General features: G+C 39.9%; 1 protein-coding gene across 3 annotated transcripts; it reads right to left on the reverse strand.

Annotated features, from left to right (window-relative positions):
• On the reverse strand, positions 1-23,639 carry HADHB (hydroxyacyl-CoA dehydrogenase trifunctional multienzyme complex subunit beta). Of its 3 annotated transcripts, none has more exons than XM_007422347.4 (16): positions 23,487-23,639; positions 21,851-21,925; positions 21,451-21,492; positions 20,813-20,909; positions 20,559-20,603; positions 16,366-16,465; positions 12,894-12,981; positions 11,560-11,747; positions 10,513-10,693; positions 9,497-9,618; positions 6,965-7,044; positions 6,805-6,852; positions 5,512-5,599; positions 3,657-3,731; positions 3,103-3,267; positions 1-2,917 (listed from the first exon to the last, which is right to left on the reverse strand). In XM_007422347.4, the coding sequence occupies exons 2-16, from the start codon at positions 21,915-21,917 to the stop codon at positions 2,882-2,884; spliced, it is 1,422 nt and encodes a 473-aa protein (XP_007422409.2). In that variant the 5' UTR covers positions 21,918-21,925; positions 23,487-23,639; the 3' UTR covers positions 1-2,881. The 3 variants fall into 3 exon arrangements, with proteins under 3 accessions (XP_007422409.2, XP_007422412.2, XP_007422410.2); XM_007422350.4 differs by having other exon boundaries at positions 23,524-23,605; XM_007422348.4 differs by having other exon boundaries at positions 23,451-23,605.
• Between the last annotated feature and the right edge of the window lie 155 nt (positions 23,640-23,794).

Consider the following 23,794-nt stretch of genomic DNA (forward strand, 5'->3'; position numbering starts at 1 on the left):
TTTAATTGAATTAATTTATTTAAAATATTTATGTAGCCGCCCACCTTGTACTGAACTCTGGGCAGCTCACAACCAACAGTTAAAATAACATCTGTGTACAATAAAAAATATTAAAACCACAAATATTAAAACCTGGCACCATAGTTAAACTTTCACATGCAGTCCACTACAAAATCCTCTTGTCAATCTCACCCTGTCCCAATGTTTGGGGGAAAAGACAGGTCTTAAGTGCTTTTCAGGTTAAAAGAGTGAGGGTCTGCTGAACTTCAGTGGGAAGGGTGCTCCATAGGGCAGGGGCTGGCACAAAAAAGTCACACTTTCTAGGTCCCATAAGATGGCAACATTTAAGGGAAGGGACTAGGAGCACGTCCACCCTATCCTATCTGGTAGGATGGGCAGATGTCCTTAGGGAGAGGACCATCCTGCAGATAACCTGGTCCTGTGCCATACAGGGCTTTAAAGGTAATAACCAGCACCTTGAATTGCACCAGAAGGAAATTGGGAGCCAGTGCAGCTCGTGCAACAGGGGTGTAACATGGGTAAACTTAGGGGCACCCATCACTGCATGCACCGCTGCATTCTGGACCAGTTGTAACTTCTGGGTGGTCTTCAAGGGCAGCCCCATATAGAGTCCGTTGCAGTAATCCCAATAGGAAGTGACCAAGGCTTGAGTGACCGTGAGCAAGGCCTCCCAGCCCAGGAAGGGGCACAATTTGTGCACAAGAGGAATCCATGCAAAGGCCCCCCTAGCCACGGCTGCCATCTGCTCCCCGGACTGAGCAGGCGCACAAGCTCAGTCTGGGGGAGTGCCACCACGTCTAGAGTCAAAGATGAAGTATCACCTGGGCCTGGGGGGCCGAAAACACAGAGTCACTCTGTCTTGCCAGGGTTGAGTCGAAGCTACTTTCTCCCCATCCAGACCCTTACAGCCTCCAGGCACTCAGCCAGCACCACAACAGCATCACCTGTCCAGCTAGGGGTGGAGAGGTATAACTGGGTAACATCAGCATACTAATGATACTACACCCCATGCCATCAGATGATCTCCCCTAGCAATTTCATATAGATGTTAAATAGGAGAGGCAAAAGACTTGAGCCCTGAAGCACCCCACATTGCAGGGGCCTAGGCCTCAAGCTCTCCTCCCCCACCATTGACTGGAACTGTCCATGGAGGAAGGAGAACTACTATAGCATAGTGCCTCCCACTCCCAACCCCCAAAGCTGGTCCAGAAGGATACCATGGTTGATGGTACTGAAAGCCGCTGAGAGGTCCAGGAAAGCCAGAATGGAGTGCCAACCACCCTCTCAACAACCTTCCCTAAAAAGGGAAGTTGGAGACTGTTCCATCCAGATGGAGACTGGACAGAAGTTGTCTAGAACTACTGGGTCCAAGAATGGCCTCTTGAAAAGGGGGCACACCACCCCCTCCCACAAAGAGGCATTAACCACCACTTGGACCCAACCACATGCCACCTCCTCAGAGGCCTTGACCAACCGGGGGGACATGGGTTCAGAACACAGGTGGCCAGGCTCACAGCCACAAGAACCCGGTCTATTTCCTCAGGAATTTATCTGTCATGACTTTTATTCTGGAGTCCAAGATTATGATTTTTCAATACCAAGAATGGTTCATCCCTTAGGGGATGAAACCTGCACATAACCTTTGAGGAGTATCCCAGATCCTCCCCCCCCTTTAAAGAATAAATGGTCTTAAGACAAAATCTGAGTTCATGTTAATTTAAAAAGCATTATATTGAATTAAATAAAGTTAATATTGGTATTTATGTTTTATTAATTTCTCCATTCTTTTGGAGGAATACTCCAAAACTAGCGACTGGGGGTGGTGTGGTGTGGTGAAAGGGAACATTTAATCCTACGTAAAGCTGTGCAGCACTGCTTTAATCCAGACATTCCCACATGCAACAGCCAGGTTCACATATCATGCTAAGCCACTGATCTGATTTTCATTTAGCATGATCCAATTCCATCTAATACTTAACTCTGGATATTGGGCAGAAGTCTGATCACAGTGCTGGTTTTATAGAAATGGGCTACCTATATGACAAAATCCAGGTCAGTTTTAGTTTCCAGCACCACAATTTTCTTCTGAGGAGGACAGTTCTCTAAGTGTGGAAGTGGGTCATCAGCCACTAATACCTTCCCCCCAATTCTACCCTGAATGAAGTCTGAAAATCGGTAGGGTGGGGCGGGGAGATGAGATGTTACAAATGAAACCTCTTCACATATTTAACTAACAAGATGGTTAAGGAGGCATGTGCTACCATTAAAGCAGTAGAAGAAAAAAGTACCCAAAAGCAGAACTGCTGAAGCAGCAAATATCTGAGAAGCTACTACAGCTCTTCTGCATCCTAAAATTGGGACATTCTCATAGGAAACAGCCACACATGTATTCCAGTCTTCTTTCTCATTTATTAAGGCTGATGTTAGACAAATACTGTATCAAACATTGTAAATTATTTTCTCTCTACTAGGGCTTTTCCTTTTTTTAAAAACCTCAGAGCCATGTTGTCATGCAAATCGCTTCAAAACTGTTAAGAGCAATTCTCTTTGCATAGCAAATATTGCTTTATTGCTCACTACCAGACAACTTTACAGAACAGAGCATGCTTACTTACAATACTGTTCCCATGGAGGAAAAAAGTAGTTACATATTGTTAAGTGGCAGAAAAACTTTATTGACATAAATATCCAGATAAAACTTGTGTGGCCTTATCTGTTTGCTGTAAAACAAATTTTGAAGGCACTAGAAAATATTAACAAAAGCCACTGAGAGTCCTTTCTAGGAAAGCCCAGAGGTATTTTTTTTTAGCATTATTACTACATTAGTTGTCTCGAAGATCACATGCTGATTTTCACCTCCTTACTGTGGATAGAACTCAACAATCATTGCATGGCCCTGCAGCAAGAGAAGAACTGAAATTACTCAACAAGGGAGAAACAAGGCTTCCCCCCACCCACCCCACCCCCCGGTAGGCAGGAAAGAAGAAAAAGGAACATTGGAGAAATGGGATTATAAAAGGAAGCCTTGTCAAGCACAAGGCAACTATGGTCATAGTAGATGGCTCATAACAGGCTTCTTACCTGTCCTCCAGCAGCACACGCAGCCACTAAGCCATATTGTCCCCCTTCCTTCTTCAACCTGTGGGCAGCTGTGACTACTAAACGGCAGCCAGTAGCACCAAAGGGGTGTCCTAATGACAGGGATCCACCCCAGTTATTAAATTTTTCAATAGGAGGAACTCCAATCTGTAATCAGGAAAATAGTAAATGAGACTTAGGCTCTGAAACAAATTGCCCAATTTCACCTATGAAAGGAAGAAAGTTACAAAACATAAGCGTGGAAGACAATCAGAGTAGGTAACATATCAACTCAGCTGATGACTATTTCAGTCACTGAAAGATGGCTGGAGAAGCAATAAGCCTTCTTACATGTGGCAAACAACGGGCATCAGGAAGGAGTAAAGACAACTATAAACATGAAGTATCTAACTTCCACCATGCCCTGTTTGAGGTTTCTGTGCTAGGTTAGCAGGTAAAGTAAGACAGGCTGCATGGAAACCAGACAAGAAGATGGACATAATATAGAAATGTAACGGAGATACAACTTCACAGTAAAACCTTAACCAAAATCTTACCTTTGACTTTCTGCCCATGTAGTTCTGGGCAAACCAATCTGAATCCATGGCTTTGAGATTTGCTAAAATTTGTCCCTAAGGTGGAAAGGAAGGGGAAAAGAAGATTCTGTTGCAGCAATAATACAAAGTATATGCAGTTTCCACAGTACAAGCATATGTTGTGTCCACACAAGAACTGACGTGAATAACTAGCTGATTGAGATTTTACACACTTACAAATTATTATTGCCAAAACTTTAATTACAACAGCTACTATTACAAGTGTTTTGCTACTTTTCTGGTTTATTCTCATGACCATTAATATGTAGGATACCAAAATGCAAGAGTAAGCAATCTGGTGACTCATAAGACATTTCCAACGTGGGTGATGATGGGCTATGGGACAAAACAGCTGAAATAAACAGAATCATATCAATGCTGTAATAAATGATAAATGTGCCAATTTCTAGAGAGTGGATTAATGACTCAGATGTCAACAAGGCTATTCAATGGATTTGTAAGGCAGCAAGTTGAACCCAGCCCTGATCACTAAATGAAGCCTTGTTGTTACAGCTGCCCAGACTATGACACAGTATGACTTTACTTGGCCTGGACTGTGCATAAATAGGAGTGTGTGCCCTTGCCCCAAATGTATTAAAAAAAAAAAGATTTAGAGAAAGAATTACAGGATTCAATACAGTCTTAATGCAATTGATGTGCAGAAGGACTAGGGCTTCTGTATGTAATACTGACCGTTTCTTGATTACTGGAATTAAGAGCACAGCCCTACAGCATTCTCACTTGCTTCTTTTCTTCTATCGCTCTTTCATTCAATTTTGTTTCATTTGTTCCTATTGTATGCTTGTATTTGATAGTTTTCATTTTGTATCTCATTCTGAGTGTGCAAGAGTCAGCATCCCCTGCCCAGCAAAATCTCTGGAATGATCTGACACAAGTGGTGCTGGAAATTCCAAGGCATTTGTGTGTGTGTGTGTGTGTGTGTGTGTGTGTGGAGGGTGGGGTGGATTTAATGTTAATGTGTGTACTGCTTTAACAGGCGTGGGTCAGAATTTCATGGCCTGTATAGGCTTTCCATAGACTTCATACAGATTCTTTCAAAATCTAAACATGAGGCAGGCCATACTTTCAGTCTGGCTTTTGTTCTGAAGGAGAGTGGTCCCTGCATGAAGATCTCAGAAGTGATGCCCCTACCATAAATGGGCCACTATCTGGTGAAGTCTGGACCGTTGCAACGTATTCCCTTCTACAGGGCAGGGGGTGACAGCTAAGGAGTGAGCAGCAAGGGGGAGCCTGGTGGGACCTATTGTCCCTGTGGGCCCCAAGTGGTTGCCTCCCATGCTTTCACTATATTCATGCCATAGGCCAGTGTTGTCCAAACTTGGCCACTTTAAGATGAGTGGACTTCAACTCCCAGAATTCCCCAGCCAGCCATACTGGCTGGGGAATTCTGGGAGTTGAAGTCCACTCATCTTAAAGTGGCCAAGTTTGGACAACACTGCCATAGGCTTTCAATGGATTAGGCCCGAATAACCATCTGTCTTGTTGCTAACATTTGTATGTTAGATGAAAAAGACTTTCTCCTGCATTGTGGAATAGCTTCCCATAACAGCTTAAATGAGACCCCACTCTTGTAACTTTTTCAAAAACTAGAAAGACATCTCTTTTAATTCAGCCTTTTTAGCTGTTTAAAGTGTTTAAAGTAACATTGTTTTTATAGAAAGGGCGTATTTCAGTTCCCTCTATAACTAATAACCAATCAACCTAAGATGAAAACTATAATCACTGGGAGAAGTAAAAATATAATAAAATGCTGAACAAAGCGATCTGTTTTGCATGTGGCTTTAGAAATACTTACTGCAAATGCTTCATGAAATTCAAACACATCAATGTCTGCCAATGTTAGGCCAGCTCTTTCCAAAAGTTTGGCAGTAGCATAGGCAGGCCTAAGAGAAAAAGACGCCAAGAGTTGCATTCAGCCCCTTCTGGACAGGAGAAAAACCTACTGGCTGAGAAGGGCTGCAGCTGCTCAGAGGAAGGCTGTGCCTGCCTGTATCACCATTATAAAAGGGCATCCTTTCCCTTTATTTGGCTGAAATAAACAAAATAGCTCTCTCTTCTAAATAGCTTTGAAGAATTGCTATTCCACCCATCTCTGTTCTAAAAGCCCTGAGTAGAGAACACAACTACTTCTACAGTAACTAAAGGTTTATCTCCCTGGTGATATAACAGAAGCTGTGCAGCACAGAAATGGGAACAGAATGCTTGCTGCAAACTGGGTATGTTAGCAGAGATGAGTGAGGAGAATAAGAAACCATTAGGGCACCTAACCAGGACGGCTTCAGAATTCGGGAAGGTTTTATACCATTTCTTACAAGCTGTGGAGACTTGCGTTTATATGACTCAGCCATTGCTGCTTCAAGTATCAGTTACAAAATGTAAGCACTCAAACTGGAGTATGGTTGGTATGTCTGGCCATTAGTCAACAGCTCAGTATTTGTCTACTCCAGCACAGTAAACTCTTTGGAATGATTTTTGGATGGGACTGATGTCAGTACAACACTATACCATGGATAGGGAAGGATGTGTGGGAGAAGGGAAGAGAGGGTTGAGTTCATGCATCCTGGAGACTCTTAGCTGAATGGGACTAGTCACAAATGCTGCTGCTACAGCAACTCTCAAAAGTCAAGTGGCAGACGCTCTGTGGAAGGGGTGGTAAGCCCCCCTCTTGAAATACTAATGTAGTCACCAGTCCCCCCAATAAAAATTGCCAGTAAACATTTATGTGACAAAAAGGGGAAAACAATTATATACAAAGGGAATAATCATACTAAATGTTATGTAATTAATTGGGAGTCAAGCGGCATATCATCATCATCATCTTCATCATCATCATCATCATCATCACCATCAAAATAACTCATATAGAGTTTTCAGTCTGTTTCGGCTCTATGTATTTTTAATGTGATGTCCAACGTGCCATTTAAAGATCAAATGTGACCCTCAGTTTGAAAAACACTGCACCTGCCTGCAGGGCAGATGAAGTTGCCTAGGACTAAGAAAGAAGGAATAAGATGTCTACAAATAAAATGATTTGGAAAATGGACACATTTCCATTTTTATGGTCAAGTATCCCAAATTTGCAACTTACCCAAGCAGAAGCTGATCCCTTGGGTCCTGGGATACATATACAAAATCCCTAAATAATAATTTTTTAAAAAGAGAAGAGAGATTGGTTACACGATACATGAGATAATGGCCATGGTTTTATGACAGATGGTGAGAAAAACGAAGGGAGAGCTTCCATTCACCTGAGATAGGCTTTTGGTTTGTACCCCATCGCCAAAGCCTTTTCTTCAGACATCATGAGTACCGCTGATGCTCCATCAGTCTGTAGAGACAATATAAAAATGCTATCAGGTCCCAAAGCAGCGTAAGGGTCCATCCCCCTGTCTCTTGATTCAGTTTTCAGCATTACCGCAACTGCAGGGATGTAAAAAAACCAAAACAAAACAGCATACTGCAGAGTAAGTGGGTTTACATCCAAGAAAGGCAAAACTGGATTTTAAAACCGATACCCAGGAAGAAGCCCAGAGCTAAGATGATTGAAGGGAAAAGAACCAGTTGGGCCCAAGTAAAGACTGAGAAGAAAAGATAACAGTAAGAAGCTTGAGGGGAAAGGAAGCATAAACAACAGGTAACATGGAAGAAGGGGGACGCGGTGGCGCAGCGGCTTAATGACGCTGAAAGTTGCCGGCCAGAAATGGTCAACGCTTCAGTGGTTCGAGTCCAGCCTTCACGTTAAACAGGGTGAGCTCCTGTTTCCTCCCCAGTTCCTGTCAACCCAACAGGTCGAAAACTCACGTGAGTAGATAAATGGGTACTCTCAATCCGGTGGGAGGAAAAATGCTGGCAGCGCCTTGCAAAAGGAGTCAGGAGCAGTTGCCGGTAAGCGCGAAAAAAAACCCACGTGCGCCCGAAAAGGGCGCGAAGCAACGGAAACCCCGCCTCCTGCGCTCGCCAGCTGGGCTCTGCTCTAGGAAGGAGGCTCTGGCAAACCACTTCCGAAAAACAATTGCCTTGAAAACTGCAAGGACTCGTCCAAGCAGTCACTGCAGGGTCAGCAATGACTGAGCGCAGACCAAAAAAAAAAAAAACAAACATGGAGGAAAGCAAAAAGATGCAAAAAAGCCAGATATTTATTGCTTGGTAGAGGAGTTTTGGGCCACGAAATTTTAAGACCCCAAGTAGCCTGAAAGGTGTTGAATATCCCATATGGTGACTGTGTGACAAATGCGACAGGAAAAAAGGAAATAACCAACTACAGGTAGTTCTCACTTAATGACCACTCGTTAAGTGACCAAAGTTATGACAGTGCTGAACGAGGAGACTTATGACCAGTCCTTGTAGTTCTCGCTGTTGCAGCGTCCCCATGGTCAATTGATCGTGATTCAAGTACTTGGCAACCATCTTGCAATTATGACGTTGCAGTGGTCATGTGAAAACCACTTGTGACTTCACTACCAGCTTCTGACAAGTAAAGTCAATGGGGAAGCTGGCAGGAGGTCGTATGGCAATCATGTGATGTTGCGCCTAATGACTGATTATGATAACCGCAGTCCCCCCCCCAATTCCTTCACATCCCCAATGCAGTCTCTCCATAGGTTGTGTTCTACCAAGGCCCTTTGTGAAGCTCAAGCTCATATACTTTGGTCACCTAATGCGAAGAGAGGACTCTTTGGAAAAGACCCTGATGCTGGGAAAGGTTGAAGGCAAAAGGAGAAGGGGACAGCAGAGGATGAGATGGTTAGATAGCATCACTGAAGCAATGAGCATGAAACTGAGCAAACTCAGGGAGGCAGTGAAGGACAGGAAGACCTGGCGCGATATGGTTCATGGGGTCACAAAGAGTCGGACATGACTTAATGACTGAACAACCACCACTACCATCGTTGCAGGAAAGAGAAAAATCATCTTCTTTCTCATTTCTTTTTTTCACATCTTCTATTTCCATACCAAGTTTATACTTGATGAGGAAGGCATTAGGGGCTGAGCAGAGATATTTTCAATGCCACACTGGTTTGGAAAATGAGCCACACCACACTGTTTTGGATTTTAGGAAAACAGCTTAATTCATTGCTGAATCAATCCAAACCAGAATCAGTGTGACAGGGATATATATTGTATAACTTGCAGACAGGCCTTTTTTAGTCTTGTTTGCTTATGGCATTGTGTCTAGGTTCACACATGCTAGACAAGACTAAATAAGGTTCGGTAGTTTATAATCCAAAATGTAGTAGAAACCTAACTCTTGTCTTAGCACAGAGAAGGGCAACCTATGATGCAGCACCTCAACTCTCCATCTATGGTATCCAAAGTCTTAACCCCTCCCCCAAATGCCAAACAGCCCCTAATCAGCCTGAAAAATGGCATTTTCACCCATTTTGCAGGAAGATGGAGAGATCTGAGTGGGGATGAGCACAACTTGCCTCCCAGAGGTCTCCCACATCCATTACTATCCTTAACCCAGTGAACAAAAAACCCAAATCCATCTCATCCCTCCCAATGTTACTGCATTACTAGGATGAGAAATCACTGTCAAACCCTGGATAAAGTGGCACATAACCATATGCAAGTTTTAGATGCAACCATAAACTCTTGAGAAATAGCCAAGGGTCCTTCATGAAAGCCAGATTTTGGCTTGGTGCTATATTTGAATCAACTTTGTAACTTATTCTGAGTAAAAGCAAATGCCAGTCTAAAGTTTCAGCAATTATGATTCTGTTGTATAGTGAAGAACTTTCAGAATATATTTTTCAGAGGAAAAAGTACAAGCGTATTACCAGGAAAGAGGAGTTGGCAGCTGTTACAGTCCCATATGGTTTGATAAAAGAAGCTTTCAGTCGACCCATTTCTTCCAATGAAGATGGTCGGATTCCATTATCCTTCACGACAGTGTCCTTCCCTGCAAGAGTCAAACATGTGAAGAGGCCTAAGGCTCAAGATACATCTGGTGTGTTGAAAGTCTACCTGTGAAGTTCATTCTTCCTCATTTCTGCAATTCTTGACTGCAGCCTCTGCAACTCATGCTCTTGCACGCCTACATGTTTTCCCCTTATTCCCTATGGACTATTCCTTCTCTTCCTCTACTTCATCTTCTCCTCCACCTTCAAGATTTCCAGTCTGTCACTTTGCCTCTCTTTAGGGAGCCCTTCCCAACTTGGTGCCCTTCACACATACTAGGTTTCAACATCCATAATCCCCAACCAGCACAGCCTCTGGCTTGGACTTGAATCTGGCCCATCTGACTGACTTACTACTAGCATTTTAACAGGAGTCATTCAGTCAACATTTTGACCAGAGATAATGGATATTTTGTTTCTTAGATTTGTTACTGAATTGGATGAAGCTACACATATCTTTAAAGAAAATTTGCTGTTCTGCATTACCTAAATATAAAATGTACTTTGTTGCTCCTACAAATACTTAAAATTATCCCAAGTTAAATAGGGTATCAGCAAAGTTTTTAATTTCCTTTTTTTGCTATATGAGTGTGGCTGAACTAATGCAGGAATTAAGCATAGATAAAGCATATGTTTGAGTCTTAACTCATCCACTGAAGAGTTCCATAAACTAGGAAGAGAGAAGTCTGCTTAATTGAGGGGAAGAATAAAGCAGAAGAGGAGAAAAACCTAGTATCTGTAAAAACAGGATTTTGTCTCTCGTATCCTTAAGAGCTCCCTTTCTTTATACAGCTGATTACTTCAACTAAAAGCCATTCTGAGACAAAAAATGTTTCCTTCCTTTCCATCTGGAATGTGGAACCACTGCAACAGGTTCCTCTAAACAATCATTTTACCTGGGACTTTGAATGCTACCACATCTGTGAGAAGTCCTTCATCTTGTGCTTTCTTGGCCAGACTGTGTGACCTGAGAGCATATTCATCTTGCTCCAAACGCGAAATAGCAAATGCAGCTGCCAGGCGATCTGCTGAATGACCCATGATCTCGTTGGTGGAAAATTCTGCCACTGAAGGGAGCTAGAATTAGCCAGAATGTTATATGTGAAGATCAGTTTCCCTAAACTCAGTTCAAACAGCTTCATAACCTAATAGCTGAATGTAAATCCATAAGATTTAGCAATGTAAAATATGTACTATAACATGGTGTACACTTGTTCATCTTTTGCCATCTCCCATTTCATCTACTCTTCCTCCTAAGCTTCTTTACCTACAAACTTGGTCATGACTCTTTCCTCTCTCAACCTATTTTTTCCTTCAGCAAAGGAATTCCATACATCAGCCTCAGTCTCACTTTGCTCTGCTATGTAATGAACTTCTCAAAGCCTGGGAGACAGCTTGCAAAGTATTACAAAGAACATCTGCACATTCTTCCTTTATCAGGAATACAGGTAGCCATCTCCCCAGAATGTTAACAGATGTTCAGTAAAAAGATCAACAAGCACAGAAATAAATTAAATGTTAAACTAAATATATCCAATCCCCAAGTTTTCTGTAACAAATTTCTTTCCCCTTTCAATCAATCTGGTTAAATGAGACTGCATAAGAATTGGGGGGGGGGGTTGGTTGTGAACAACTGCTAAGAGCTTGACAGGATATCTCTTTCCTCGCATGCAGGCATTATTCTCTTCTCCTCAGAATTCTCATAATGGCTGATACAAAGCAAGTAGTAGTGCTTGAATCCTTGACTACTTTTATAAACTGTTTGTTTTCAAGACCAAGATGAATGAAAGTTGAAGATGTGGTACCCAGGGGACAGATACAGTCAGCAACCATCCTTGGCCACAGTATGCTCTCTAGCTGATTCTTATTCCATTTATCCTTGTTCATTTTCTAAATTGGTTACTCAGGCAGGGAGTGAAATGAAAGTCTTTTCCTGCTTTTACCTCAGGTGCAAAGTAATCAGGACGGATTTTGGAGATCAGGGACAACCTCTGGCCTAAGGTTTTTGCTCTTGTAAGACCAAGCATAGTCTTCCTCATCTTCCGACTATGCCTGATAGGAATATCTGACATCATTTCAACACCACCAGCAACTACCACGTCCATCTGCCCAGATGCCAAGAAGCCAAATCCTATAAAAATCAGAAGGTACATGCATGTGAATTACCAGTTTCCTGACTGAAAGAATGCCTTCCTCTTCAATTACTTTGTATGCTCTTCAGAATTGGTCATTTCCCATCCCTGTTCTTCTTACACATTATTTTTTATTTATTATTAAATTTATACGTCACCCATTTCCCCCAGAGGGTGACTCTGGGTGGCTTACAATTAAAAGCCAACAATAAAAACAATAAAAATATAAATACCCCCTGATTAAAACACAAATAACAAATCTATAAAAGCAATATACAAATCAAGAAGATGGGGGAAGCAGTATCAATCATCCCACAAGCCAGTTCCAGCAATTATGGAACTTTTCACGCAGAATACAAGGGACAGCATATAATAAAGTAACATTAGAATTAAGGATTCAGCAGATATCAGTTCTCTCCTAAAGTATTTTTTTAAAAGTCACTTTAAAGCCCATCTTTACAATCCAACTGGGCCTAGATGCTTCTACTTTATATGACACATTTACACTTTTAAACTTTGGTCTCTTCATATGCTCCATTCATTTGCTTACTTGATCCTATCCTTTGCCTAGATCTCCCAAATTTGTAAACTCAGGGGCTGACTAAAATCTGTTACACGTCCTGTTAGAATTGGGCGTGTGAAAATTACAACACAAATCAATTTGTAAGAATGAAATTTGCTGAAGTGATTTAAATTTTTTACTCTGGACTGTAACTGCCATGTAAATGTTTTCTTAGCATTTTTAAATCAGAAATAGATTTTTATGCCTTTTTTCTTTTTTACAAGAGATGACTGCTGTTGGATAAAACAGATGACAATCAGTTTCCACGTGGCAGAAGGCTGAGGACATTTCAAGCTTAGTACTTTATTCTTTGTCCTACCAATAAAACCTGGTGCAAAGGTCCAGGAATTTGTAACCATGACTAATATTTAATTTTTTACTGTACGCAAGGCCAAGCAGATCACATGCCAACATACTTCAAAATATCCAAACATCTTCCAGGGAATAAATTCTACTTTCCTTTCCTCCCTGACTTAGAATATTCAGAGATAATATTGAATCCTACTGGAGAAATATGAAACTTCCCTGGATGTTTACAGCCTGTTTATATATGCTCCTTAATTATTCAAACAGGGTAACATACCAGTTGTCATTGCCTGGTTGGAAGATATGCAAGCCATGCTGACAGTGTGAGCAGGAGTTCTGTCAGAGAAGCCAGCTCCCAAGGCAGCCTACACAGAAGTCAAAAAGCAAATCAGAAGATTGACAGATGTCTAATTTCTACAATTCTCATGATACAATGCAGTCCACAGTTTTCAGCTCAGCTGGTTTTGCAAGAATCTTGCAGAGAAACTGAGGTTGAGAGACTGGATCTTATTAATGTATTCCATGGCTGAGTAAAAATAGAAGCCTTTTGCTCTTTGAACTTTTCATACAGTCAACAATAAGGTTTGTTTCTGTTTCATCAATATAAAACAAATAGTTTTTGGTTTATCAATATTAATTAAATATTAAAAAGCATTTTATAGAATATACCCAGAGCTTCTGCTTGTTAATTATGATCACTCTTTGTACTGCAACTGATTCTGTTCGCTGAGAAACAGAATGGCTGGTTCACACCTCATACTAATAATAATTTGTGGTTTTGGCTTAGCCTGTTGTATGAACTAGCTGATAATTTACTCAAACCATGGTTAAACAAATAATAACCTATGAAATATGTGAATCCAATTCACCATATTAAATTTCCTGGGGGCAGGAAACAAGTTGAGACCACAGCAACCATAGGTTAAGAAATTCATTTGTTTGCAATAGCCAAATGGCCAATTCCACAAATCAGAGTCAAAAGATCTTGGCTATCTGGCTGCCTCTGCTTGCAAACATCTGGATAAAATGCTCTGGAGGTTTATGGCCTAACTGCAGAGGCACCATATGTAAGAGGCCCTTTACACATTCTAACCAGCATAGGAGCAATCCCAGAGTGGCCAGGAAAAGATTAATGAGATTTGCAAGCGGTTTAACTCTGAATATTTTCCTTTATTGAGATCACTGGAGAAAATGCTGCCCCAGCTCCAGTTACCTGATTGTACAGTGGATAGGAATGCTGAAGTATTTTTGATCTGGAAAATGTGAAAGGGTAACATGAATCTTGTTTTAGCCACCCATACTGAAATGAAGCCCTCTCAGGGACATTCTACTGATGTTGGAAATATGAAGAGAGAATTTACCACCAATGCCTGTCTGCCTTCAAAAAAAAAAAAAAAAAAGGTGGGAGTAATGGAAATTATGACATGATACAGCAAAGGAGCATAGCTCAGTTGGCAGAGCACTTAACCTTTGCTTAAGGGGCTGTTAGGTAGCAGGACTTCAAATGGCCAGGGTCAGTATGAAAACTTGAAAAACAGGGAATAGGCAGAATATTCAGAGGTGGGCTAGAAGAAATAATGCTCCAGTTTAGTATAAGAGAGCTTCTGGGTTTCTATGATTCAACAGTAAAACCCCTAAGTAAGGTATCCTTGGTTACACAATACCACAACACCACAACAGTGCTTCACTGACACACAGCCAACTGGGGTAAAGTTCAGCATGAAAGTTAAAATGAAGATACTTGCTGAGGCAGAGAAGCAGACAAGCAAAAACTGGTGGCAGGTGAAGCAACACACAGGATAAATGCAAGCAGTGACCAATTACTATGATGTCTTACTGCTCTCCTAAAAAATGGCAGCTCTTGGGCTTTTGATGTTAAAAGTTTTGCCAGGTGCTTGCTTAGCTTTAGAAAGTCAAACATGAATGTTCTTGCAATTGTCAGAAATGAGAGATTATTGACATGCTTGAGGTTTATGAGCAGACCAAATAATGAATAAAAGCTTGTCAACAAGTTAAAGGACAAGTCCCAGCATTCAAAACAACAGAGTCATTGCCATCAAAACCAGACAGAATCAAATGGGAGAAAAAAGGATAACATCTGTGAGTATGCATGCGTAAGACTTTACTTAACCCTAAAGAATTGAACTTAGTTCTTTTGGGATATCAGGTTAATGATCAACTAATCCTCACATTCTTAACTTTATCCTACTTGGACAGTTTGTTTGGGCCCTAGGCAAGTTCTTGCATTTAGGAGCCATAGCTAAGCAAATGTCCTTTCAGCAAGCTTTTTTGTTTGTGTGTGTGTCTTCAAGTCACTGTTGACTCCTGGCAAGTGCCTGGACCAGTCCCTGCAGTTTCCTTGGCATGATTTTTTCGGAACTGGTTTGCCACTACCTCCTTCCTGGGGCTGAGAGAGAGTGACTGGTCCAAAGCATAACAATGATGTCTTCATGAACCTCGCCTAGTCCACTTTTGTACTGCAGTGAGAAATAATAGGCTAGGGCTGAGCACGCCTTGAAAACAATATTTAAAAGGTACTTCAGACTTGCCCATCTCTGCTGTTTTTTAAATCAGCCTGTCATTTGCATGCTTCTATGCAAAAAAAAAAAAAGGCAGTTATGCCTGCTTTAAGGGTTCCCTTAACCTTAATGAGCAGATTTCTTACAGGAGTCACCCCTTTTTTCAGATGATCAGGAAGATCAGCAGCAGGAAGGCACTGGAAAAAATGGGGTAGAGGTGGAGGTGGGGGTATAGGGACCCCTGTAGGAAAATGAATGGTAAAGGTAGGAAGGTGCTAGGTAGTCTGTGGTGATGAGTGGGACAGCAGGAAGATTGGTGGCAGCAGTTGTAAAGTACCATGCTTGGTGAAAAAGGGGTATTAGGCTTATAGCACAGAAAGTGACAAAGGCAGAGGGTGGCTCTACTCTGGGGCAGGTGGTGGTGGTGGGGAGACAAATTGGCAGATACAGCGCCAAGCTTTGCTGGCTTTAAAGAACCAAGAGGCCGATGCAGACATTCCTTCATGTGCATCAAGCTGGCAAAATGAGAGGTAAGCTTTTTAATGCATGCACAAAGTGTGGAAGAATGTTTCAATGTCGAGAATGACTTAATATTTAGAAAGTAAATTGGATGTAAAATTCAGTTCCATTTGGAAACCATTTATACACTACAATTTTAATCATGGAATTGCGCCACAGCCAAAATTATGGATTCAGAGGTTATATTCTAACTTGATATATAATCTCCCCATGATTTACATTGTCTCAATGTATTGTTTATCACCTATAGTTTCTCTTTCCTTTTTTTAATGATTTTTGACTGTGTTAACCAAATACCTTTAAAGATATATTTTGATTAGAAAATGGATATGAAATGTTTTATAGTATTATAAGTTTTTAATAAGGTTGTAGAGCACCTTTGTGATATGATATTTTAGATTTGGTGACCATCCATCCATGTTTTACTGTTTATATTTGGTTTTTTATCTGTATTATCTATTTTTACAATCTTTTAAACTTGTACTCATTCCTCCTCCCCCTTCTTGAACAGACTTTGGGGTTTAACGGATGGGACCATTAAATAAAAGTTTTACTTGTAATTACAAGAATGCAGAAAGAGGTACACCTCCCTTTTTAAATCATGGAAGCCAGATTCCACTGAAAATTAGTTCCTTCATCTCACCTCCCTTCATTCACATCTCCCCACCCCACCCCAAATTAGTCTAGTTTTTCTTCTATCGTTTAACGTACCTCTCTAGCAACATTAGCTGTTTTCACTTCCTGGATAACAGTGCCAAACACGATGTACTCAACAGCTTCCTTTGGCACGTCAGTCCGATTCAGCAAGCCTCTGAGGGAACAGATCAGATAAAGAAGGGAGTTGAATGTCAAATCAAGAACATAACCAGGGTTTAGAGGATGATAACAGAGATGATAGAGGGGCTTGAGGACATGCCCTAAGAGGACAGACTGAAGTAACTTGATTATTCAGTCTGAAGAAAAGAAGACTTAGGGGAGATCAGGCATATAAATGGAAACTATAGAAAAGACAGTCATGAATTATTTTCCATGGCCACAAAAACCAGGATCTAAAATAATGGGTATAAGTTGTAGCTCCTTCAATTTCAATTAAATATAAGGGAAAACTTCCTGTGGTAGGATATTTACAACAGTGGAAAAATCTATGGAGGCTGTGGGTTCTCCATTTGTGGAGGTTTTTAATAAGAGACTGGACAGCCATGTCTCATGGATAGTTGAAGTAGCTTTCCCCTACATTGCAGAGGGATGGGCTAGATGACACTTGCTGTCCCTTCCAACTCCACAGTTCTATGATTCTATCCTCTCTCAAAAGCCACATCCTGAGCAAAAGCAATGGCCAATAAAGGCAAATGGACAACTCATAACATTATCTGCTTTGGCTATTTCACATTGGCTGGTTCAGGCATGCTAGACACATCACAAACTTGGTCTAGAACCAGGATGAAAAAATTGTGATCCTCCAGATATTTTTGAATTATAACTCCCAGGATTTCGGACTATAGTCCATCAACATCTGGATGGTCACAGCTTTCCAATTCCTAGCCTATATGTTCAGTGATACAACACATTACATACATCAGTCACTCAGTCTCTAGTCACCTTGCAATTCAACTACAGGTAGTCTGTGGGTTAAGAATGCCCAGTTTACAGACAGCCCCTAGTTAAGAATGGAGCCTACTGTAGCAAAATTCGAGTTAAATACCCAATGATTCGAGTTAAAAACACAATGGTTTGAGTTCATTACACAATACTACTTATACAGTATTATACTATAATACTGTTCCAGCTTACATACAAACTCAACTTAAGGACAGACCTTGGGAACAGAACTCGTTCTTAAACTGGGGACTACCTGTACTGCAATGCTCTCTAAATGGGTTGCCCTTGAAGATCACTCAGAAGCTTTAACTGGTCCAAAATGCAGAGGTGTGGGCAGTGATCGGCATGCCTCGGTATGCTCATGCGACACCACTGCTTTGTGAGCTGCACTAGTTGCCAGTGTGCTTCCGAGTGCAATTCAAGGTGCTAGTTATTACTTATAAAGCTCTCTGTAGCAAAGGGTCTGGTTATTTGAAGGACTGCCTATTTCCCATAGTTCCTGCCTATCCAGTAAGAGCTGGCACAGTTGGCACATCCCAGGTCCCCTCAATTAAATAATGCCACCCACTGGGACCTAAGGAAACGTGCCTTGTTTTGGTGGTGCCTGCCCTCTAAATGAGTTCCTTCCAGAGACTTGTGTGGTTCCCACCCTGATGATGTTCCAGAAGGCCTTGAAAACCTGGTTGCTTTTCCAGGCCTTGGGGTAGGGTACACGTGGCCCCCTTGTTAGATGTGCTTCTATATAAAGCATATTGTTTGGGTTGACACTATTTTGTTTACTTGGATTGTAGTGCTGGTTTTTTTAATGCTGTACCTTTTTTTATATTGTGAACCACCCAGAAACATTTTATTTTTATTATTTATTAACAAAATAAATGAATATTTTGTGCTATTATGCTATTTTTTAAAATAGTTCCTAATACAGTACTGTAAATCTAAATTCAAATTCTTGTCATTCAAGTAAGAATTTTATCTAATACAATTATATTTATTTTAAGGAATAAATTAATTTTCACTGCATTTAAAAAAAATAGCTAATCTAAACTGACAGATCATCTTGAATCTTCTTCACCAATGAAGAGTAATGTTTGAAATGTATTTTTATTTTTATAGACATATTTAATTTTATGAAAATACACTATTACATATCCAGTAGGCATTTTTCTTTATTTAAATGAAGGATTTAAATGTTTTGTGAGACAATGTCAGTGCAACTACATTTATTACAACAGCTTCTGTTTCATCTGTATTTATCTTCTTGCCAGTAGAGTAAATAAAGAATCGAGCAATTCAAATCTATGGGTTGGATACTGCATTACATGTATGGCCAATTTTGCACTTATGAGCAAACCTTGTTGAGACAGGGAATAGTCCTGTGGAGTCCTTGGGGTTCTTAGAGAACCCCAAGGACTCCACAGTTCAACCCTGAGCTACACATATTCTCTTCTATTGGTAGATAGTCCTGGGCATAACAATGAATGTTTTTAGGAATGCATTCATAAGTTTAGTAGCAGAAGATCTAAAGATGAGGCTCAGATAGATAAGATGCTTTTATTACTAAGGTGGATGTAGCTGTTACAACAATGAAGATCAGCTACTGGTGAATCCAGGAATCTAGCCATATTTATTTGTCAGCTCCAGGATTTAAACCTCATGCCTTTCTTGAGTTCTTACAGAGTAATGGACTTCTTCCTACCCATTTCTCAAACTTGGATGCTGAGGGCACCCGCACAGTGTTTTGATAATGGGCCTGTGTGATCATACTCTCTTATTTCCGGGCTTACTGGCTTTGGCCCTCACACCATTAATGCTCAATATACACATTCTAAAAGAGATCTCTGAAAGCTGTAGAAACTGTGGCTGAGATTTGAGTAAACTTTCAGAATTACATAATGCAGACGTTTTAATCACAACTGACTACAGTATGACATTTTGGACTGAAGCTGCTTGACAAACTATCATCAAAATCAGAAGCCCAACCACCGAAGCCAAACATTTCCAAAAACCATGACCCAAATTTTGTTTCACATCAGTCTAGGTAATCTGGGGAAGCAGAGTAGATAGCTCTATTCAAAATAAATCTTGATAGGATTTTTGTTGTTGCTCTTTTAGTTTTAACTGATTACACCAGCACCTTGTTATTTCCCAATTCTAGAAGTTACCAAAGACCATGAAGGTTTCAAAATACTCTTCCCTCACTAAACTACTTCCCAAAGTAGGCAAAAAGGTTATTTTGGAAAGTCACACATTGCTACAGCATGTGCAGTTTTGCTCCTGCAGCCCATAATCCACCTTGCTTTGTAGTTAAGCAAAATAGTAAATGTAGCCCTTGCATTAAAATATGAATATGAATTGTAATACACTGCATTACAATTGTAAATCCTAGATTTTATTACTGGGGAAACAGTCCTTTTCATTCTACAAGCATAAGTCACAAGATGATTACTAGGGCTATACAATGCTTTGGATTTGACTGGGGAGAAATGGTTCAGAATGCAACAAAGGGTGAATGCAGTAAATGCCTGCAATTCATTGGAGCAGCTACCTCTGTTTTGAGGACTCTGTGGCTGCTTCAGTTTTTAATGAGTCCGGAGAAAAGCTGTATCCATGCTCCTAACATTCAAAAGTACTGCTTCCCAACTGAATCCAAAGCATTGCACAGCCCTAGAGCTTACAGGACAGGACATAGGAAAATTTAGGACATTTCTATCTCAATTTTTTAATTCATATGTATTAAGAGTTGTACGTAAGGTAAAGACAAATCTAAAGAAAGAAAAGAAAAGAAACTAAAGTTATGAAATACAATGACTTCTGACCTTGTTTTCAACAGATAATTACAATCTTATAATCCTCCCTCCCTCTTAAATGTTATACAAATCCTTTCAGCCCCTCACTTAGTCCACATTTTTGTAATCCTCAAAACCATAAATCATATTATTTTTTTCTTCTTTCAACGAAAAGTCCATAAAAGGTGACATTTCTATCTCAAATTCAAAAACAGATGAAAGAATTCGAAGTACATTATGAAGATAACAAGAAGGTGAATTATTCTCATCTATATTGGGACTAAGCATGACAGATATTCTATTGATCACAACAAACAAACATAGTTCGATAAAACAAGGAAGGAAGGAAGGAAGGAAGGAAGGAAGGAAGGAAGGAAGGAAGGAAGGAAGGAAGGAAGGAAGGAAGGAAGGAAGGAAGGAAGGAAGGAAGGAGTCTCAGGCACAAGAAACAAACATCCCTAAACAACTATCTATGAACTAAATTACAGCCTATCTATTCCATTTTTATTTATTACTTACATCAGTGCTGCTCTGGCCAAGTCATGTGACATTAAATCTGTATACCTGAAGATTAGAAGAGAAAGAAAAAAGCATCTTCTTGTTAATTCCTGAAGAATATATTTTGTTTTACTAAAAGCTGAAGAGAAATTACAGTAACCTTAAATTTGGCTGTTTCTGTGTCAATGTTATTTACTCCTCTTCCTCCCAAAAGTGCCCAATAGATTTTCCTAGGTTTTATAAGTTGTTATACAAAGGAAAGATTTAATACTCACGAGGTCCCAGACTGCAAAAATGGAATGCGAACACCATCCACCAGTACAATATTCTTCACCCCATTTTTAGCTAGAGTTTTCTTACTTTTGGATTGAGCTGCAAAAATAATAAATTATTACTAAAAAGTCTATGTAGAAACTAGAGCAAGAATTATCATAAAATCATTGAAAACAAAAACATTTGTTCATTTGTTACTGTTGTTTAGAAAAGGGATTAAAATGGTTTTCAAACATTATGAAATGATTTTCATAAGATCAGTAGGGTTTATTTCCAAGTTTGTCTAAAACCCCCCAAAGCTCACAATTTATTCCTTCTATTTAATAATGTTAAGATATCTATTGTTTGTTTTTCCCATCTGCAGTTTTCAGTCAAACATGGATAGGCATAAAATCTGGAAATACAGAGCTTCAACAGACTTTTAAAAATATATTTATGTGTGTGCAACACACAAACACATTGTAATAATATTCATACCACCTAAATATGTTTCCAATAGAGTATAGTACTTTTAGAACAAGTTTTGAATTTAATTCACGTGCTCTCAGATCTACTATTTTATATCCTAATTTATGAGACAGTATATCAAGCACAGTAGTGATGTGCAATCAGATTATTCATATAGTATGTTTTTCTGTACCTGTTGCAAATAACTGGGATGAACAGCTGAGAGACCTCAAAGCTGAAATGTAAGAAAATCAGAATATAACAATACAGGTAGAACAGACAATATCTTCATCCAAATATCAAAACAAAGCAGCTTTCCCATAACCCTATCATGAGCCAAGAGGATCAGAGAGAATGTAACATTTAGAAACAACAAAAGTAGAAAATGAATAATATAACAGGACTTGGATTATGATGCATTAATATGATTGTTGCCACATCAGAAAAAAGTGCAATGCAGAAACTCAAAAAAAGACAATGAAGAACTATTTTTAATTATAAATGAACAAAACCTCTATAACATAATGCCAGTATAACAGTCCAGTAACTAATCTTGTATTGGTATTTTGGTTATCTAAAGGAGTAGAACTTACAGAATCTGGTTGTCCATGGAATGATGGTAGGGAGGATTTTCATGCCACAAGTCAACAAGGATGTCATTTTGAAAACTGAAACAGGAAGGAGAGATTAGGGTTATCTATCTTAGCTAGCTTGTTAACAATAGATATTGTGGGCATACTGACCAGTTCACATGTTCAAAGTAGCCAAATTCATGTCTCCCCATCTTGTTTCCAAAAAACACTGGGAAATTTTCAAGCAGCAAAGCATAACAGCAACCATAATTTTATTTTATTAATAACAGATAGTACAAAGTAGATGAAATTATTTATTTAATCCCCAAACTTCGTTAACTTTGTTTTTGTAGCAGTGCTGCTGAAAGGATGAAGCAATGTAATAGTTAGACCAAAGAATTTGCAAGCTAGTAAATATAATTCTTGCTTTAATGCTTCCATCAAGGTTGCTTTGCTCATGCAAATAGACTTTGAAAAGAACTTCCTTTCAAATGCTTTGTATTACCTTATCACCTATCTTCTCTTACATTACACAAGGTATATAAGTCCAGCTAATTTTATTAAATGTTGGTATAATATTATAGTTCTGGAGATGAGCTCCAAAAAGGAGGATCTACATAGTGCAGTAATTAAGATACTGAACTAGGACTGGGGAGAATCAGGTTTAAATTCACATTTAGCTATCTATGTAATTTCATTGAGTGGCTTTGCACTTAGAGGTAATGACTGATCCCATCTGCCTTATGAAACAAAATTGGAAAAAAGTCTTGAAGGACTGTTATGTACAAATACTTGAACTCCTGGAGGAATGCAGGATATATATTTTAAAAATCAATCACATAACATCAAAAGGCTACCACTGAGTCTCACCTCTGCCATGAACTCCAACTATGACAATAGGGAAAATCAAAAAGCTCTCCTGGTATTTTAATTACCTTTATTGTTATTACAGTTTAAGAAATAATACACAAATACAAAAAAAGCCCAACTACAAAAAAGTACAAAACCAAAGTATAAACAAAAGTAAAAAAGAAAGGAACACAGTGATAAACAGTTAAGAAGCAAAACAAGATAATTATAAATAATCTAAGCATTTTGTTTATATATCAAACATTCAACAACATATGAAGATTTCAAATTTAAAAAAGAATAAAACTTCCTTGTAAAAGTTCATGATATTTGCCTATTTTAGAAAGGTGTAAATATGATACCATAACAGTGTTTCCTAAGCACAATGACCAATTTAAATTATCTAAATAAGTATTAACCATTCATACTGCTGTTATGCTTAAGCAGCATTGGGACATTTCCTCCTCAGATTCTTCATTATCAAACTTTACATGGTAAATACTTTGGAGTATTTGGAGACAAGCTAGTTTTGCTCATGCCGACTACCCTTCTCCAACTTGAAGCTCTCTCTACATCTCTCGTTAATCCCGCTACATGCAAAAAAATAAGAACTGTAATTCAACACAGCAATATTAAGAAAAAAACTGGATAGATCGGTGATAATTTAATTGGGCATAACGATACATCACACTTAGCGTCTCCGCCAACTGCTCCTATCGTCTCATTTCCCTCCACGGGACACCCACGCAGGAAAGCAAATCCCCCTACTTACCCTCCCTCCAGCCCGCCTGGGAATTAGAATCCCCACCTTGTCGGAGCGCGAAAAAGAGTCCCGACTCGCTCACCGTCCACAACAGCCACCTCCTCAGGCTGGAAACAACCAGCCCGGCCCCCTTACCACTTCAAGAACGCCACTACCAAGGAGGCCCTCCCAATATTAACCGGCGTTCGCCGTAGTCGCCTAAACCCTGATTCAACGTTCCTCTTTCCACATAACAAACAGTGAGGAAGAGCCTTAAAAAACGGGACATGTGAGAGAGATGTGCCTTTCGGAAGAGCCGTGGAGACATCTGCTGCGCCAAAGCAAGGAGCGCTGTGGTTTGTCAACAGGCAGAT

The sequence above is a fragment of the Python bivittatus genome, unplaced genomic scaffold, assembly GCF_059951505.1.
Source record: "Python bivittatus isolate LINGU-HERP-01145 unplaced genomic scaffold, Pbiv_v1 ctg000690_np1212, whole genome shotgun sequence".
Classification (NCBI taxonomy): Eukaryota; Metazoa; Chordata; class Lepidosauria; order Squamata; family Pythonidae; genus Python; species Python bivittatus.